Genomic DNA, 20,054 nt, shown 5'->3' with positions numbered 1-20,054 from the left:
AGTGTAAAGTAGTGAGTGTACAGCCTGTATAACAGTGTAAAGTAGTGAGTGTATAGCCTGTATAACAGTGTAAAGTACTGAGTGTGCAGCATGTATAACAGTGTAAAGTAGTGAGTATACAGCCTGTATAACAGTGTAAAGTAGTGAGTGTACAGCCTGTATAACAGTGTAAAATAGTTAGTGTACAGCCTGTATAACAGTGTAAAGTAGTGAGTATACAGCCTGTATAACAGTGTAAAATAGTGAGTGTGCAGCATGTATACCAGTGTAAAGTAGTGAGTGTACAGCCTGTATAACAATGTAAAGTAGTGAGTGTACAGCCTGTATAACAGTGTAAAATAGTGAGTGTGCAGCATGTATAACAGTGCAAAGTAGTGAGTGTACAGCCTGTATAACAATGTAAAGTAGTGAGTGTACAGCCTGTATAACAGTGTAAAGTAGTGAGGGTACAGCCTGTATAACAGTGTAAAGTAGAGAGTGTACAGCCTGTATAACAGTGTAAAGTAGTGAGTGTACAGCCTGTATAACAGTGTAAAGTAGTGAGTGTACAGCCTGTATATCAGTGTATAACAGTGTAAAGTAGTGAGTGTACAGCCTGTATAACAGTGTAAAGTAGTGAGTGTATAGCCTGTATAACAGTGTAAAGTAGTGAGTGTGCAGCATGTATAACAGTGTAAAGTAGTGAGTTTACAACCTGTATAACAATGTAAAGTAGTGAGTGTACAGCCTGTATAACAGTGTTAAGTAGTGAGTATACAGCCTGTATAACAGTGTAAAGTAGTGAGTGTGCAGCATGTATAACAGTGTAAAGTAGTGAGTGTACAGCCTGTATAACAGTGTAAAATAGTTAGTGTACAGCCTGTATAACAGTGTAAAGTAGTGAGTATACAGCCTGTATAACAGTGTAAAATAGTGAGTGTGCAGCATGTATAACAGTGTAAAGTAGTGAGTGTACAGCCTGTATAACAATGTAAAGTAGTGAGTGTACAGCCTGTATAACAGTGTAAAATAGTGAGTGTGCAGCATGTATAACAGTGTAAAGTAGTGAGTGTACAGCCTGTATAACAATGTAAAGTAGTGAGTGTACAGCCTGTATAACAGTGTAAAGTAGAGTAGAGTATACAGCCTGTATAACAGTTTAAAGTAGTGAGTGTACAGCCTGTATAACAGTGTAAAGTAGTTAGTGTACAGCCTGTATAATAGTGTAAAGTAGTGAGTGTACAGCCTATATAACATTGTAAAGTAGTGAGTGTACAGCCTGTATAACAGTGTAAAGTAGTGAGTGTACAGCCTGTATAACAGTGTAAAATAGTGAGTGTGCAGCATGTATAACAGTGTAAAGTAGTGAGTGTACAGCCTGTATAACAATGTAAAGTAGTGAGTGTACAGCCTGTATAACAGTGTAAAGTAGGGAGTGTGCAGCATGTATAACAGTGTAAAGTAGTGAGTGTACAGCCTGTATAACAATGTAAAGTAGTGAGTGTACAGCCTGTATAACAGTGTAAAGTAGTGAGTGTACAGCCTGTATAACAGTGTAAAGTAGTGAGTATATAGCCTGTATAACAGTGTAAAGTAGTGAATGTACAGCCTGTATAACAGTGTAAAGTAGTGAGTGTACAGCCTGTATAACAGTGTAAAGTAGTGAGTGTACAGCCTGTATAACAGTGTAAAGTAGTGAGTGTACAGCCTGTATAACAGTGTAAAGTAGTGAGTGTACAGCCTGTATAACAATGTAAAGTAGTGAGTGTACAGCCTGTATAACAGTGTAAAATAGTGAGTGTGCAGCATGTATAACAGTGTAAAGTAGTGAGTGTACAGCCTGTATAACAATGTAAAGTAGTGAGTGTACAGCCTGTATAACAGTGTAAAGTAGTGAGGGTACAGCCTGTATAACAGTGTAAAGTAGTGAGTGTACAGCCTGTATAACAGTGTAAAGTAGTGAGTGTACAGCCTGTATAACAGTGTAAAGTAGTGAGTGTACAGCCTGTATATCAGTGTATAACAGTGTAAAGTAGTGAGTGTACAGCCTGTATAACAGTGTAAAGTAGTGAGTGTATAGCCTGTATAACAGTGTAAAGTAGTGAGTGTGCAGCATGTATAACAGTGTAAAGTAGTGAGTGTACAACCTGTATAACAATGTAAAGTAGTGAGTGTACAGCCTGTATAACAGTGTTAAGTAGTGAGTATACAGCCTGTATAACAGTGTAAAGTAGTGAGTGTGCAGCATGTATAACAGTGTAAAGTAGTGAGTGTACAGCCTGTATAACAGTGTAAAGTAGTGAGTGTACAGCCTGTATAACAGTGTAAAATAGTTAGTGTACAGCCTGTATAACAGTGTAAAGTAGTGAGTATACAGCCTGTATAACAGTGTAAAATAGTGAGTGTGCAGCATGTATAACAGTATAAAGTAGTGAGTGTACAGCCTGTATAACAATGTAAAGTAGTGAGTGTACAGCCTGTATAACAGTGTAAAATAGTGAGTGTGCAGCATGTATAACAGTGTAAAGTAGTGAGTGTACAGCCTGTATAACAATGTAAAGTAGTGAGTGTACAGCCTGTATAACAGTGTAAAGTAGAGTAGAGTATACAGCCTGTATAACAGTTTAAAGTAGTGAGTGTACAGCCTGTATAACAGTGTAAAGTAGTGAGTGTACAGCCTGTATAATAGTGTAAAGTAGTGAGTGTACAGCCTATATAACATTGTAAAGTAGTGAGTGTACAGCCTGTATAACAGTGTAAAGTAGTGAGTGTACAGCCTGTATAACAGTGTAAAGTAGTGAGTGTACAGCCTGTATAACAGTGTAAAGTAGTGAGTGTACAGCCTGTATAACAATGTAAAGTAGTGAGTGTACAGCCTGTATAACAGTGTAAAGTAGGGAGTGTGCAGCATGTATAACAGTGTAAAGTAGTGAGTGTACAGCCTGTATAACAATGTAAAGTAGTGAGTGTACAACCTGTATAACAGTGTAAAGTAGTGAGTGTACAGCCTGTATAACAGTGTAAAGTAGTGAGTATATAGCCTGTATAACAGTGTAAAGTAGTGAGTGTACAGCCTGTATAACAGTGTAAAGTAGTTAGTGTACAGCCTGTATAACAGTGTAAAGTAGTGAGTGTACAGCCTGTATAACAGTGTAAAGTAGTGAGTATACAGCCTGTATAACAGTGTAAAGTAGTGAGTGTACAGCCTGTATAACAGTGTAAAGTAGTGAGTGTACAGCCTGTATAACAGTGTAAAGTAGTGAGTGTACAGCCTGTATAACAGTGTAAAGTAGTGAGTGTACAGCCTGTATAACAATGTAAAGTAGTGAGTATACAGCCTGTATAACAGTGTAAAGTAGTGAGTGTACAGCCTGTATAACAGTGTAAATTTGCTGTCCCCTCAAAATAACTCAACACAAAGCCATTAATCTCTAAACCTTTGGCAACAAAAGTGAGTACACCCATAAGTGGAAATGTTAGAGCCTGTCATTGATTGACCAGTAACAGGTGGGCTAATCCATCTTAAGTGGCCCAGCATAGGTTGCTTGAGCATTTTATAATTTTCCTAGGCTTTTCTTTATTACCTTATGTATTAATATTGCAAAACCACAATTTTAAAAAAAACACAATTTTAAAAAATAATAATATATTTTACTTGGTTTAACCACGGCGGCCATCTTTGTGTGAGAGTACATGACACATTGTGGTTATACAGATGTTATGAAAACTTCAATGTCTTAGCTCAGGATGGTCCTAGCTCCTTGGAATAAAAAACGATGTCTAGAGCACATTACAAGGTACATTTACATATATAAACAGTTTGCTCATTCTTGTTCCATAGACTTTGTTACCCATTCCCCAGTTTTGCACAACTAACACAGTTATATTAATATACTTTTTACCTCTGTGATTACCCTGTATCTAACCATCTGCAGACTGCCCCTTATCTCAGTTATATTAATATACTTTTTACCTCTGTGATTACCTTGTATCTAACCCTATGCAGACTGCTCCTTATTTCAGTTATATTAGTAAACTTTTTACCTCTGTGATTACCTTGTATCTAAGCCTCTGCAGACTGCTCCTTATCTCAGTTATATTAATATACTTTTTTACCTCTGTGATTACCCTGTATCTAACCCTCTGCAGACTGCCCCCTTATCTCATTTATATTAATATACTTTTTACCTCTGTGATTACCTTGTATCTAAGCCTCTGCAGACTGCTCCTTATATCAGTTATATTAATATACTTTTTACCTCTGTGATTACCTTGTATCTAAGCCTCTGCAGACTGCTCCTTATCTCAGTTATATTAATATATTTTTTACCTCTGTGATTACCCTGTATCTAAGCCTCTGCAGACTGCTCCTTATCTCAGTTATATTAATATACATTTTACCTCTGTGATTACCTTGTATCTAAGCCTCTGCAGACTGCCCCTTATCTCAGTTATATTAATATACTTTTTTACCTCTGTGATTACCTTGTATCTAAGCCTCTGTAGACTGCTCCTTATCTTAGTTATATTAATATACTTTTTACCTCTGTGATTACCTTGTATCTAACCCTCTGCAGACTGCCTCCTTATCTCAGTTATATTAATATACTTTTTTACCTCTGTGATTACCTTGTATCTAAGCCTCTGCAGACTGCTCCTTATCTCAGTTATATTAATATACTTTTTATCTCTGTGATTACTCTGTATCTAAGCCTCTGCAGGCTGCTCCGTATCTCAGTTATATTAATATACATTTTACCTCTGTGATTACCTTGTATCTAAGCCTCTGCAGACTGCCCCTTATCTCAGTTATATTAATATACTTTTTACCTCTGTGATTACCTTGTATCTAAGCCTCTGCAAACTGCTCCTTATCTCAGTTATATTAATATACTTTTTACCTCTGTGATTACCCTATATCTAAGCCTCTGCAGACTGCTCCTTATCTCAGTTATATTAATATACTTTTTACCTCTGTGATTACTTTGTATCTAACCCTCTGCAGACTGCTCCTTATCTCAGTTATATTAATATACTTTTTACCTCTGTGATTACCTTGTATCTAAGCCTCTGCAGACTGCCCCTTATCTCAGTTATATTAATATACTTTTTACCTCTGTGATTACCCTGTATCTAAGCCTCTGCAGACTGCTCCTTATCTCAGTTATATTAATATACTTTTTACCTCTGTGATTACCTTGTATCTAAGCCTCTGCAGACTGCCCCTTATCTCAGTTATATTAATATACTTTTACCTCTGTGATTACCTTGTATCTAAGCCTCTGCAGCCTGCCCCTTATCTCAGTTATATTAATATACTTTTTACCTCTGTGATTACCCTGTATCTAAGCGTCTGCAGACTGCCCCTTATCTCAGTTATATTAATATACTTTTTACCTCTGTGATTACCCTGTATCTAAGCCTCTGCAGACTGCTCCTTATCTCAGTTATATTAATATACATTTGACCTCTGTGATTACCTTGTATCTAAGCCTCTGCAGACTGCCCCTTGATCATCTGACTGTGACTATTTAAAATCTATTGAGTTGCATTTAGTACTGTGTTGTGCTAACTCTTAAATAACTTCCCGGGTGTGAACACATTGTTATCTATATGGCCCACATGAACTATCAGTCTCCTGTTCTGAAAAGCAAACAGAAAAGTATGCGATTAAGAGGCTGTTAATAGAGCCTTGAAACAGGCAGAAATTTAGATGTTTAAAGGGGCAGTTTACTCAAAAATTTTCTCCCCTTTAATTTGTTCCCAATGATCCACTTTACCTGCTGGAGTGTATTAAATTGTTTACAAGTAGCTCCTTTACCCATATATTGGCATTTGAAATTGTTAATTTAGCATGTGGTATCCCCACCTATTCTGAAAGTTTGTGGCCGCGCGTACCAGCTATAGATAAGCTTTGTAAACACAGCCAGCAGAAGAAATTACACTCCCAGTGTGTTAAAGCAGAGATAAGGTAATAAAATGTTGATTTTCCATTGTTCTCTCAAAGTATTGGGGATTGTTTTAAGGACAGATATAAGATAAAGAAGCAGGTTTGTGTGCACAATGTGATACAGTAATGAGATCGGATTATACCTACAAGCTCAACCTATTTTATTAGGCTGTGGCTTCAAAACACAAAATCAGAGCTTTAATATACAGAAATAAACCTTAAAAACCAAATTTTCATACATTTTTTACTCTGCAGTTGGTAAAAAAGCAATTGTAAACACATTAAGGGAAAAACTATTTTACAGTATACTGTCCCTTTAATGTTATAAAGTATATTAATCTAACAATGTTGGTTGTGCAAAGCTGGGGAATGGGTAGTAAAGGCATTATCTATCTGTTTAAACAATAACAATTTTTGTGTAGGCTGTCCCTTTAAGTCCTAATGTAATGATCAAGATCGCTGAAAGTTACACTTTCATGGTTGATTTATAATGAGAAGGGTTTGGGTCTCAGCCCTAAATTTATAAAAATGGTCAAGCAACAAACTTGACAAATATTGGACCACTTGAGATAGATTGACCAAGGTAGTATGATGTCACTCAAAAGGAGAGAGGATGGAAGTGTTAGTTCAAATCTTTTCCTTAATTACGCCCCAATTGTATTCTACACATGTTTAGTACTATGGCACGACATAACATAAGTTAACTTTAGCTTTGCTAAGTTTCTATAAACTAGTACTGTTTTGAATGGCATAGACAGCTATTCTATTGTATATATATATATATATATATATATATATATAGAGAGAGAGAGAGAGAGAGAGAGAGAGAGAGAGAGAGAGAGAGAGAGAAAATAACTAATTGTGTAGTTCATTAACAAAGCTAGACAGGCCAGTAGGCCTGTTTTTCCCACAGAAAATCTCTGGAATACACTGTTTCCAATGCAGCAAGGAATTCTGGGTAAGATATGCAAATTAGGTTCACAATGACACACTTTTTTACTTCATGTCTGCTTTTCAGCACATTCCCTTTAAGCTTAGCTAGGGTTAAAGCAGTGATTCAAAACTATCCCAGGACAGCCTGTTTCATGGTTTTTGCCACTCATCAGCTGTGAGAAAGTTTGAATCACTGCTGGGTGAAGTTGTTTCCGGGCAAAACACAACAACATTTTAAATTAGGGGGAGGTAAAAGGTGAGTTTAAAATCCTCCACTACGCACAAAATATACTTCATGTCTGCTTTTCAGCAGATTCCCTTTACGCCAAAGCATCACTGTTCACACAGCTTATAAGCTTAGCTAGGGTTAAAGCAGTGATTCATAACTATCCCAGGACAGACTGGGAGAAAGTTTGAATCACTGCTGAGTGAAGTTGTTTCCGGGCAAAACACAACAACATTTTATATATATATATATATATATATATATATGTATATGATGGTCCTTTAAGAAGACTGAACTCATCACTGTCAAATCCCTAACTAATCCTATTCTAATACTGAATACATTATAACTCTAGAGTGCCCACATCAGATGGTACTGCCCACCCCATAGACTATTAAATGTTGATACAAAACTATCTGCAGTTCAGCAGGTAAGCGCTTGGTGCAGCTAACAGGATGCAAACATAGCCTTTAGCATTTAACAATAGAAAGATTTGATATTTGATTTAAACTAATTACTGTAAATACTTATATTTTTAGTGAGGACTGGAAGAAAAGGGAAGAAAACCTTAAAAAATCAATTAAAAAAATTCGGAAATGTGATCTCACCAAAGAAAATCTAACTGACCCAGTTACTCTTCCAAAAGTCGACTGTTTATATATTGGTAGTACCCTAGGAATGATGTGCAAAAGTCGAGATGAATTTTCCACAAGCATGAAGAAGATCTCAAGGTGGCTAAAACCAGGTGGCCATCTGATATTATATGTTTTGTTAAATGGTGAATTTTACACGGTTGGGGAACACCAATTCCACTATCTAACACTGGATGAAGAGTTTCTAAAAAAAATTCTCAAGGACATGGGGTACAAGATTGAAACCATGGAGCTGATTGAAAATAAATCAAAGCATGAGGCTGTATCTTATGATCACATGGCATTTATAACTGCCGTCATGCAATGAGATTTAAAAAAAAACACATTAACCAGTATAACAATGTGTCTTGGGTGGGATGGGCATAAATGTGCAGCCCTTCTTACATTTTGCTAATATTGTGCAAGATTTAATTATTGCTAACAGTGACTTTGGTGGCTACAATAAATTGTAATGAAGTATTTCTTAGTTTATGTCATCTCTGCAGTTCCAAGAAAGGTTGATCCAATGAGTGGTGAAAGTAAAATAAACCAGAAGAATTGGGAAAATTAATTGGATATAAAATTTGACACCACAAAGTATAAATAATGCATTTTAGATTAAAAAACTGAAAAGATAATTACACACTCAAGTGTACTTTATAGAGAGAAATGGGACTTGGGAATGATTACTTCAGATGATATGATGGTTGGTCACTTTATAGATCACTAGTGAGATCTCATCTTGTGTATTGTGTACAGTTATGTACAAGGAGACGACTAAACTAATACATGGTCTAAACAATAAAACTTACAAGGAAAGTTATCTTGACCTTAATAATTATAGCTTAGAAGGGAGAGCAGGGATAAGGCTGGGGCAGAAGCATTTGATAGAAAAAGAGCAACAACAGAACAAGGGATCATCATCTTACAATGGGGGGTGGCAAGTTCAGGAGTAATTTGTGGAAGCTTTTTGACTGATTCATGGAATAAACTCCCAATAGAGGTGCTACAGACATAAGGATAAAGTATGATAAGTTTAGTATTTAATTTGAAAATGTCATAGAACTAAATAAAATAAGTCAGGGGGCGCTACTTGTGTGAAAATCCCTTACATATTAAATTGAAGTGAAGAGAAAGTGCCCAACAGACTATAACAAAACAAACAATTACTATATAAAAATGAATAAAAAACATAAGTGATAATCTGCCCAAATACAAAAGCTCACTGTATAATAGAGCTCAAAATATATGTGACAAGAGAACATCTAGCGCAGCCAATAGACAGTCTCAATAAAGATACACACACCTCACAGGTCCTAAATGGTTGCTTTAAGGTAGCTCCCTGCTCATGGTTCAGTGTAAAGAAGATATCAGTATATAAATAAAGAAGGATGCACCCTTTAGGATAGTATGGCCCATATTTATCAAGCTCCGTACGGAGCTTGAAGGGCCATGTTTCTGGAGAGTCTTCATACTCGCTAGAAACACAAGTCATGAAGCAGCGGTCTAACGACCGCTGCTCCATAACCCTGTCCATCTGCTCTGAGCAGGCGGACAGGAATCGCCAGAAATCAACCCTATCGAATACGATAGGGTTGATTGACACCTCCCTGCTGGCGGCCGATTGGCCGCGAGTCAGCAAGGGGTGGCGTTGCACCAGCAGCTCTTGTGAGCTGCTGGTGCAATGTTAAATGCAGAAAGCGTATTGCTCTCCGCATTTAGCAAGGTCTTGCGGACCTGATCCACACTGTCGGATCAGGTCCCCAAGACCGATGATAAATAGGGGCCTATGTCTGAACAGGGTAATTGAACACATGAAAGTAACACAATTAGGCTGGTACCTGTGTGATGGTAAAATGGTACTCTCGGCTAATACAAAATCCTCCAGATGAACTTCTCATGGTCTCAAGCTCCAGGAATCACAGACACCAGGGAACTTCTCTCTACTTCATATCTCAAACAGGATCAAACACTTTCAGATTGTACTAAATATATTTTGGTAACTGCATAGTTAATAATATTAAAAATGTATTTAATCTTTAGAAAAATGACACACAATTTAGTAGGAGTCAAACATATTTTGTACGACCATACATAACTTTGTCAATGACATTGGGTTATGACCTTCAACCTTTTATTAATGTTCACTCAGGTTAATAAAGGAGGTTCATCAAACAAAATCACCTAAACATGCAAAAAATATGTTGCCTCAGATTTATGTACAATTTTCCAACATTTTAATGTGGCTAAACAAACAATTTAACATCCAAGTCAGAATTAAGGCAGAAGGTACTTTGGTTACTGATTGGAATATCCAGAATATCTGATGTTGACTCAAATAATAAAAAACTGAAATAATCTCCTCCTCTGTATATTTCCATATAAATAAATGGTCATCTATAAAGAGACCATAAAAGAGAATCTTCCCTATAAACGGATTCCTGTCGTCAAAGACATGGAGAAGCCTACACCAATCCAATAATAGGTTGGCATATGTGGGGCAAATATATACAGTGGGGCAAAAAAGTATTTAGTCAGCCACCAATTGTGCAAGTTCCCCCACTTAAAAAGATGAGTGAGACCTGCACTTTTCATCATAGGTATACCTCAACTATGAGAGACAAAATGTGGAAACAAATCCAGACAATCACATTGTCTGATTTGGAAAGAATTTATTTGCATATTATGGTGGAAAATAAGTATTTGGTCACATACAAACAAGCAAGATTTCTTGCTCTCACAGACCTGTATCTTCTTCTTTAAGAGGCTCCTCTGTCCTCCACTCATTACCTGTATTAATGGCACCTGTTTGAACTTGATATCAGTATAAAAGACACCTGTCCACAACCTCAAACAGTCACACTCCAAACTCCACTATGATGAAGACCAAAGAGCTGTCAAAGGACACCAGAAACAAAATTGTAGACCTGCACCAGGCTGGGAAGACTGAATCTGCAATAGGCAAGCAGCTTGGTGTAAAGAAATCAACTGTGGGAGCAATAATTAGAAAATGGAAGACATACAAGACCACTGATAATTTCCCTCGATCTGGGGCTCCAGGCAAGATCTCACCCTGTGGGGTCAAAATGATCACAAGAACGGTGAGCAAACATCCCAGAACCACACGGGGGCGCCTAGTGAATGACCTGCAGAGAGCTGGGACCAACGTAACAGAGGCTACCATCAGTAACACACTACGCCACCAGGGACTCAGATCCTGCAGTGCCAGACGTGTCCCCCTGCTTAAGCCAGTACATGTCTGGGCCCATCTGAAGTATGCTAGAGAACATTTGGATGATCCAGAAGTGGATTGGGAGAATGTCATATGGTCAGATGAAACCAAAGTAGAACTGTTTGGTAGAAACACAACTCGTCGTGTTTGGAGGAGAGAGAATGCTGAGTTGCAACCAAAGAACACCATACCTACTGTGAAGCATGTGGGTGGCAACATCATGCTTCGGGGCTGTTTCTCTGCAAAGGGAACAGGAAGACTGATTCGTGTACATGAAAAAATGAATGGGGCCATGTATCGTGAGATTTTGAGTGCAAACCTCCTTCCATCAGCAAGGGCATTGAAGATGAAAAATGGTTGGGTCTTTCAGCATGACAATGATCCCAAACACACCACCCGGGCAATGAAGGAGTGGCTTCGTAAGACGCATTTCAAGGCCCTGGAGTGGTCTAGCCAGTCTCCAGATCTTAACCCCATAGAAAACCTTTGGAGGGAGTTGAAAGTCTGTGTTGCCCAGCGACAGCCCCAAAACATCACTGCTCTAGAGGAGATCTGCATGCAGGAATGGGCCAACATACCAGCAACAGTATGTGACAACCTTGTGAAGACTTACCGAAAATGTTTGACCTCTGTCATTGCCAACAAAGGATATATAACAAAGTCTTGAGATGAACTTTTGATATTGACCAAATACTTATTTTCCACCATAATTTACAAATAAATTATTTCCATATCAGACAATGTGATTGTCTGGATTTGTTTCCACATTTTGTCTCTCATAGTTGAGGTATACCTATGATGAAAATTACAGGCCTCTCTCATCTTCTTAAGTGGGAGAACTTGCACAATTGGTGGCTGACTAAATACTTTTTGCCCCACTGTATATATATAGCTGTTCCTTGTCTTTTACAAAACATATCCCCCTCAAACATAAAAAAGGTTGTGTGTTAAAAGGTATACGAAATCTCAAAATGAGCTGTTTAGTGATAGTATCGTAAAAGGGTAGCTGTCCAAAACTAATGTAACCCCCAGTAGCTCATTATTCTCTGGAATAGATTTATATAATGAAACAGCATCAATGGTCAGAAACAAACATTTTTACTGCCCCTTAATCCGAGTTATCAGATTGGTAGTATCATAAATCTCTCTCTCTCTCTCTTTCTCTCTCTTCAACATCAGATCTACTAAGCTTATCAATAAACACAAATCAACTTATATAGTTTTCTTGAGAGCTTCAACAGCAACTAATTGAGTATGAACAGGATAAAAAATTAATTTCTTGTCTTAACTGTTTTAAAATCTATGGTATTACTCCCTTATCTAATACATCCCGTCATGTTACTAAAAATCCAATTCTGCACATTTATCTGCAAATTACAGAACATTTTGTTATAAAATATCAGATTGTAGATGACTGATTCCTTCCTTAGCAGTGATGTTTTAAAAGGGATGTTAAACACTATGAGATAGTAATATAATATGATAAATCATATATATATATATATGTCAGGTTAGGAAATGTCCAGAAGAAGACCCAAATGCTAGGGCGAACTTAAACAACACCCTTGCACTCTGAGTTTAATCCAGGACGTGACCCCACGACAACCTCCAAAAAACAATGTACTCACGATATGGAGCAGGGTTAGCCTGTGCCAAAGTAATTCAAGATATCAGCCAGACAGACTTCTGAATAAGGAACTGGTTTCAGGAAATGTCTTCCACAGAATCAGGAGAGCAGGGATAGTCCACTTATACTCAGACAGAAGAAGGGTAAAACAGGAAACAGTTAATAATGCAGGAGTAGGTATTTTGTTATCAGGCAGTCTGAGGGTTAACACTGTGTAGACAGTCTTTGCAGAGTATGCAACAGGTAATCAGGCAGTTTGAGGATTAACACAGAGTAGACAGTCTTTGCAGAGTATGCAACAGGTAATCAGGCAGTTTGAAGGTTAACACAGATTAATCAGTACTTGTTGAGATTGGCAACAGGATATCAAGCAGTTTGAAGGTTTACACTAAATAATTGTATTTGCAGAGTTTGGAAACAGGTAAACATGCAGATTGAAGGTTACACAGAAATAACACTATTTGAATAGTTTGGCAGTACACAGAGTAGTCAGAATTTGCAGAGTTTGCAGCAGGTAAACAGGCAGTTTGAAAGTTTCACAAAACAAACAGTACTTGCATTGTTTGGAGACAGGTAATCAGGAGGTTGAAGATTAATCCAGCATAGTAAATCCTTGAAGAGATTGGCAACAGAAAAGCAGCAGTTAGAGAGATTCCACAGCGAATTCCTAACAGAAGCCACAAAGTTAAACAAACAAACGGGCACTGGAGAAACAGGAAGCCTGGAATAAAAAGCCTGGTTGTGACATCATCAGAAAGGGGTGGCTCAGACACCTGTAAATCAAGCACACAGAGAGGACTGCAGAGCTTCCCAGCAGCCGAGCCTGACAGTGCCCCCTCCTCAAGGACCCCTCCGGGGGACCCGACCTGGCCTGGCAGGGTATTTCTTGTGAAAAGACTTGACAAGAGCTGGAGCATGAACATGAGAGGCCAGTTCCCAAGATTGTTCAGAAATAGGATAACCCTTCCAATGGACCAGGTAGTACAGCCCATTGCCCCATAGCTTGGAATCGAGAATCTGGCTGACTTCAAACTCAGAAGTTCCCTCTACGGAAAGTGGAGGAGGTGGTTTCCTCATGGTACCGATTGTAGATGACTGGCTTGAGTAGGGAGACATGAAACACTGGATGGATCTTAAGAGTCTTGGGTAAGGCCAGGCGGTATGCAGAAGAACAAACTCTGGAAACAATTCGAAAAGGTCCAATATACTTAGGACCCAACTTGGTACAAGGTTGTTTTAGAAGTATGAATCTGGTGGATAAAAATACTCTGTCTCCAGTACAAAGTAAAGGAGCCTTGCACCTTCTGCGATCAGCATATTTCTTATGTCTTAAGGGAGAAGAGAGTAGATTTTGACGAATGAGTTGCCAGTGATTACTGAGATTTTTCACTATACGATCTGCTCCAGGGACTTAAGTAGAACTGGTAAATCATAGGAAAGGTTCTAGGTTCAAATCCATAAGCTGCCTTAAAGGGAGAGGTCTGTAATGAGGCGATATAACGTGAGTTGTGAGCTAATTCTGCCAAGGGCAATAACTGAGACCAGTTGGAGTGGTGATGGTCTACATAATGTCTAAGAAAAGATTCCAAGGCTTGATTTACATGCTCAGTCTGTCCGTTGGATTGAGGATGGTGTGCAGTAGAAAGTGATATTTTGATTCCGAAGTGCTTACAAAAAGACCTCCAAAATTTGGAAACAAATTGGACTCCACGATCTGAGACTATGTCAGTGGGAAAACCATGTAAATGAGATATATGTAGAAGAAAGAGTTCAGAAAGTCTTTGAGCTGAAGGCAAGCCTAGAAGAGGTATGAAGTGAGCAGACTTGGAGAACCGATCCACCACTACCCAAATGGTCGTATTTCCAGCAGAAACAGGAAGATCTGTAACAAAGTCCATGGATAAGTGAGACCAAGGTTAATGAGGAATAGGAAGTGGGTGTAATAGACCAAACGGTCGATGAGAAGATTGTTTGTTCGAAGCACAAGAACTACAAGCAGCAATATAATCCTTAACATCCCTCCTCATAGTTGACCACCAAACATGCTGCTTCAATTTCCACAATGTATTGGTTATTCCAGGATGACCTGCTGAAATGTTGTCATGAGCCCAACGTAGAAGCTTAAGATGTAATCATTTGGGTACATACAGGATACCAGAAGGTAGTTTGCAAGAAGATGGTACCCGGACTTGAGCAGCATGTAAAGCCTGTACTGGAAAAGAGGATACTTGAGCCAAAACTTTGACTGGACATAGTATAGGTTCTGAATCCAATGGAGAAGGTTCAGAAGATTGGAACTGCCTAGATAAAGCATCTATCTTGAAATTTTTTGAACCAGGAACATAGGAAAGTACAAAATTAAACCTGGAGAAGAACAAGGCCCACCGAGCCTGACAAGGATTGAGACGTGTAGCTGTTTGGAGGTATAAAAGATTCTTGTGATCTGTCAGAATGAAAAAAGGTTGACTGGTACCCTCTAACCAATGCCTCCATTCATCCAAAGCTAATTTTATAGCCAAAAGCTCCTTATTGCCCACATCATAATTTAACTTGGCAGGATTTAATTTTTTCGAAAAGAACGCCACAGGATGTATCTTGCTAGTAGTCGGATCACGCTGGGAGAGAACAGCTCCAGCTGCTATAGAGGAAGCGTCAACCTCCAAAATAAACTGGAGATCAGGAATTGGATGACTGAGAAGAGGTGCAGAAGAAAATGCTGATTTTAGCGTTTCAAAAGCCTGTACTGCCGAAGAGGACCAGTTCTTAAAATTTTGCCCTTTCTTAGTAAGAGAAGTGAGTGGAGACGTGATGTCAGCAAAGTTCTTTATAAACTTTCTATAGTAATTGGCAAAGCCAAGAAACCTCTGCAGGGATTTGAGAGTAGTTGGTCTGGGCCAGTCCTTGACAGCCGACAGTTTAGCAGGATCCATCTCAAAACCTGATTCAGAAATGATATACCCCAAAAAGGGGATGGAACTCTGATGAAAAGAGCATTTCTCCAATTTAGCGAACAGGGAATTGTCTCATAACCTCTGAAGTACCAGTCTTACATGATGTACATGTTCCTGTAATGTTTTGTAATAGATCAGAATGTCATCGAGGTAAATGATAACAAATTGATTTAGATAATCTCTGAAGATTTCGTTAACAAAGTGCTGAAATACTGCTGGTGCATTGCACAATCCGAATGGCATCACTAGATACTCGTAGTGACCAAATCTAGTGTTAAAAGCCGTCTTCCATTCGTCTCCTTTATGGATTCTGACCAGATTGTAGGCCCCATGATCTAACTTGGAAAAAATAGAAGCACCTTGAAGACGATCGAATAACTCAGAGATGAGCGGCAGAGGATAGCTGTTTTTGACAGTAATCTGATTGAAGGCTCGATAATCAATACAGGGACATATGCACCATAGCTACGACAGGACAAGATGGTTTAGAGGGATTTTGCAGGCAATGTTTGAAACAGGTAGTTCCCCAGGAAATAAGTTCTCCTTTAGACCATGAGAAAACTGGATCATGAAGCTGCAACCAAGGTAACCCCAGAATCAATGGTATGTTGGGAGAAGAGATGACATCAAAACGAATAATTTCAGAATGAAGTATGCCCACAGTCAAAAGAAGAGGAATGGTAGAATGGTGTATGATACCAGTACCTAGAGGTTGTCCACTGACAGTAGTTACCTTAATTAACTGTTTCTTGGCTTGAAGAGGAATCCTGAGAGATTCAGCAAAGTTTGAATCAATGAATACTCCAGCAGCTCCAGAATCGATGAGAGCTTGAGCTCGAAACTTGGTGTTTCCAAAAGAGATAGTTACAGGAACAAAAAGTTTAGAATTGAAGGAAGACATGGGATTCTGGCTTAACTCTGTCCCTCTATCAAAAGTTAAGCCTTGGCTTTTACTGGCCGGATAGGACAGTCCTTCAGTAAATGTCCTTTGGTACCACAATACAGACATAACCCAAGAGTACGCCTTCTATGGCGTTCAGCTTCTGACAATTTAATAGCTCCTACTTCCATGGGTTCCACAGACTCAGGAGATTGGGAATTATTATTAGAAAGACTTAAGGTTCGAATAGGAGGACGAAAAGAAGATTTAACAAAGATGTCCGATTCCTATCTCTCTCCTGAAGACGTTCAGAATGCCGGGCGTCAAGAGTAATACATAAATTGATAAGACCCTCCAATGAATCGGGGAGTTCCCGAAATACAAGTTCATCCTTAAGGCGTTCACAAAGTCCTTTGCGAAAGGCTGCCCGTAAGGCTCCATGGTTCCAATCAGTTTCTGCGGCTAAAGTCCTGAATTCAATAGCATATTGAGCTACCGAAAGGGATCCCTGTCTCAGATCCAACAATCCTGCCTCAGCAGCTGCAGACCTCCCAGGCTTGTCAAAAACAGAAGAAAAAATGGACACAAATAATTCCACATCCTGTAGTAACGGATCATTCTTCTCTAAAAGAGGGGACACCCAGGCTAGAGCCTTACCCTTCATGAGGGAAATAATAAAGGTGATTTTGGAAGTAGAATTGGAAAAAACTTGAGGATTGTTTCTGAAGTGTAAACGACACTGATTAAGGAATCCACGGCATTCTTCAGGATTACCGTCATATTTATCTGGAAGTGGGATTTGCTGTATATTCTGTCCAACAGTTTGAGGTGGATTAAAGACAGCATTGGTGCTAGTAGCAGTGGCAGCAGGAGTAGCCGTAGCTTGAGAAGGAGCGGAGAGGTTATGTAGCAGTGCAGTAATCTGATCAAGCTTGGAATCCAAAGATTGCAAATGAGCAGAATGATTTCCTAGAAGTTGCCCTTGTAGAGCCACAGCCCTGGATAACTCATCAGGGTCCATATTATGGCCCGTTTGTACTGTCAGGTTAGGAAATGTCCAGAAGAAGACCCAAATGCTAGGGCGAACTTAAACAACACCCTTGCACTCTGAGTTTAATCCAGGACGTGACCCCACGACAACCTCCAAAAAACAATGTACTCACGATATGGAGCAGGGTTAGCCTGTGCCAAAGTAATTCAAGATATCAGCCAGATAGACTTCTGAATAAGGAACTGGTTTCAGGAAATGTCTTCCACAGAATCAGGAGAGCAGGGATAGTCCACTTATACTCAGACAGAAGAATGGTAAAACAGGAAACAGTTAATAATGCAGGAGTAGGTAATTTGTTATCAGGCAGTCTGAGGGTTAACACTGTGTAGACAGTCTTTGCAGAGTATGCAACAGGTAATCAGGCAGTTTGAGGATTAACACAGAGTAGACAGTCTTTGCAGAGTATGCAACAGGTAATCAGGCAGTTTGAAGGTTAACACAGATTAATCAGTACTTGTTGAGATTGGCAACAGGATATCAAGCAGTTTGAAGGTTTACACTGAATAATTGTATTTGCAGAGTTTGAAGAAGTCTGCAATATACTTTTGTTATTTATTTTTTCCCCTTTTCCTGTAATTCCATTCTGACATTCTGACATTGTTGCTGTTAGAAATGGAAGTGAAGAACACTGTTATATTCCCCACAGCCATTGGCTGCACACTCTAGTGACCTATTTATAACTGTCCCTAATTGGTTACAGCAGAGAAGGTAACCTAAGTTACAACATGGCAGCTCCCATTGTTTTATAGACACATGGGGGTAGATTTATTAAGCTGTGGATGCTGCCTTCTACACCAATCGTCTCAGGTAAGACCGCTGCTCCTTAACTTATCATCCCGAACCAATATGATCTGGATGATTAACTGGATGATTGACACCCCCAGCTAGCAGCCAATTGGCTGCAGGTGAGCAGGGGTGGCATTGCACTAGGATTTCACTAGAAATGCTAGTGCAATGATAAATGCCGACAACGTATGCTGTTCGCATTTAGTGATGCCGTGTGGACATGATTCGACATCTGTTAAATTTACCCCTAAAACTTTACACTTCTTTTGTTACTATATAAACAACTAATGAAGCTTTATACATACATCTACTTGTTATTCTCAGACTAATCTTTTCTTTTAATGGCTCATTCTATTTATTTACAGCTAGATTATGAGTTTTGCGGTATGAGTGAAAAAGCAGCGTTATCAGGTTATAACGCTGCTTTTTCACTACTGCTGCTATTATGAGTCTTGCAGGTTTAGGGGCACCGCACACTTTTTTGGCCTTCACGATAATTAACTTACGCAATTTTTGTAAAGTCTTTTTTCAATGGGACTTCCTTTGCACCGGTATTACGAGTCTGCCTGGAAGGCCAAAAAGTGAGCGGTACACCCTAAAACTTCAAGATCAATGCCGTAAACTGAAAGTTAGTAGTTATGAGTTTTATGTTACAACGCCGTAACATAAAACTCATAACTAAAGTGCTAAAAAGTACACTAACACCAATAAACTACCTATTAACCCCTAAACCGAGGCCCTCCCGCATCGCAAACATTAAAATAAAATTATTAACCCCTAATCTGCCGCTACGGACATCACCACCACTATAATAAACATATTAACCCCTAAACCGCCATACTCCTGCCTCGCAAACACTAGTTAAACATTATTAACCCCTAATCTGCCGTCCCTGACATCGCCGACACCTACATTATATTTATTAACCCCTAATCTGCCACCCCCAATGTCGCTGCCACTATACTAAGTTTATTAACCCCTAAATTTAAGTCTAACTCTAACACCCGCTAACTTAAATATAATTAAAATAAATCTAAATAAAACCTACTTTTAATAACTAAATAATTCCTATTTAAAACAAAATACTTACCTGCAAAATAAACCCTAAGCTAGCTACAATATAACTAATAGTTACATTGTATCTAGCTTAGGTTTTATTTTTAGTTCACAGCTAAGTTTGTATTTATTTTAACTAGGTAGAATAGTTACTAAATAGTTATTAACTATTTACTAACTACCTAGCTAAAATAAATACACATTTACCTGAAAAATAAAACCTAACCTGTCTTACACTAACACCTAACATTACACTACAATTAAATCAATTACCTAAATTAAATATAATTACCTAAATTAAATACTATTACCTAAATTACAAAAACAAACACTAAATTATACAAAATAAAAAAGACATTATCAGATATTTAAACTAATTACACCTAATCTAATAGCCCTATCAAGATAAAAAGCCCCCCAAAATAAAAAACCCTAGCTTAAACTAAACTACCAATAGCCCTAAAAAGGGCCTTTTGTGGGGCATTCCACCAAAGAAATCAGCTCTTTTACCTTTTTAAAAAAATACAAACACCCCCAACAGTAAAACCCACTACCCACACAACCAACCACCCAAATAAAATACTAACTAAAAAAACCAAAGCTCCCCATTGCCCTGAAAAGGGCATTTGGATGGGCATTGCCCTTAAATGGGCATTTAGCTCTTTTTCAATTGCCTAAACCCCTAATCTAAAAATAAAACCCAGACAATAGACCCTTAAAAAAGCCTAACACTAATCCCCAAAGATCGACT

At 38.5% G+C, this 20,054-nt stretch overlaps 1 protein-coding gene across 1 annotated transcript in view; it reads left to right on the top strand.

Annotated features, from left to right (window-relative positions):
- The window catches only part of LOC128636159 (indolethylamine N-methyltransferase-like), a 48,876-nt gene extending 40,676 nt beyond the window's left edge, over positions 1-8,200 (top strand). The window contains exon 3 of the mRNA XM_053689209.1: positions 7,628-8,200. Coding sequence (XP_053545184.1) covers positions 7,628-8,048 — 421 coding nt within the window. The 3' untranslated portion in view covers positions 8,049-8,200. The remainder of the gene's footprint in view (positions 1-7,627) is intronic.
- The last annotated feature ends 11,854 nt before the right edge of the window (positions 8,201-20,054 follow it).

The sequence above is a fragment of the Bombina bombina genome, chromosome 7 (genome assembly GCF_027579735.1).
Source record: "Bombina bombina isolate aBomBom1 chromosome 7, aBomBom1.pri, whole genome shotgun sequence".
Taxonomy (NCBI): domain Eukaryota; kingdom Metazoa; phylum Chordata; class Amphibia; order Anura; family Bombinatoridae; genus Bombina; species Bombina bombina.
This window is presented reverse-complemented; position numbering and strand designations above follow the sequence as displayed.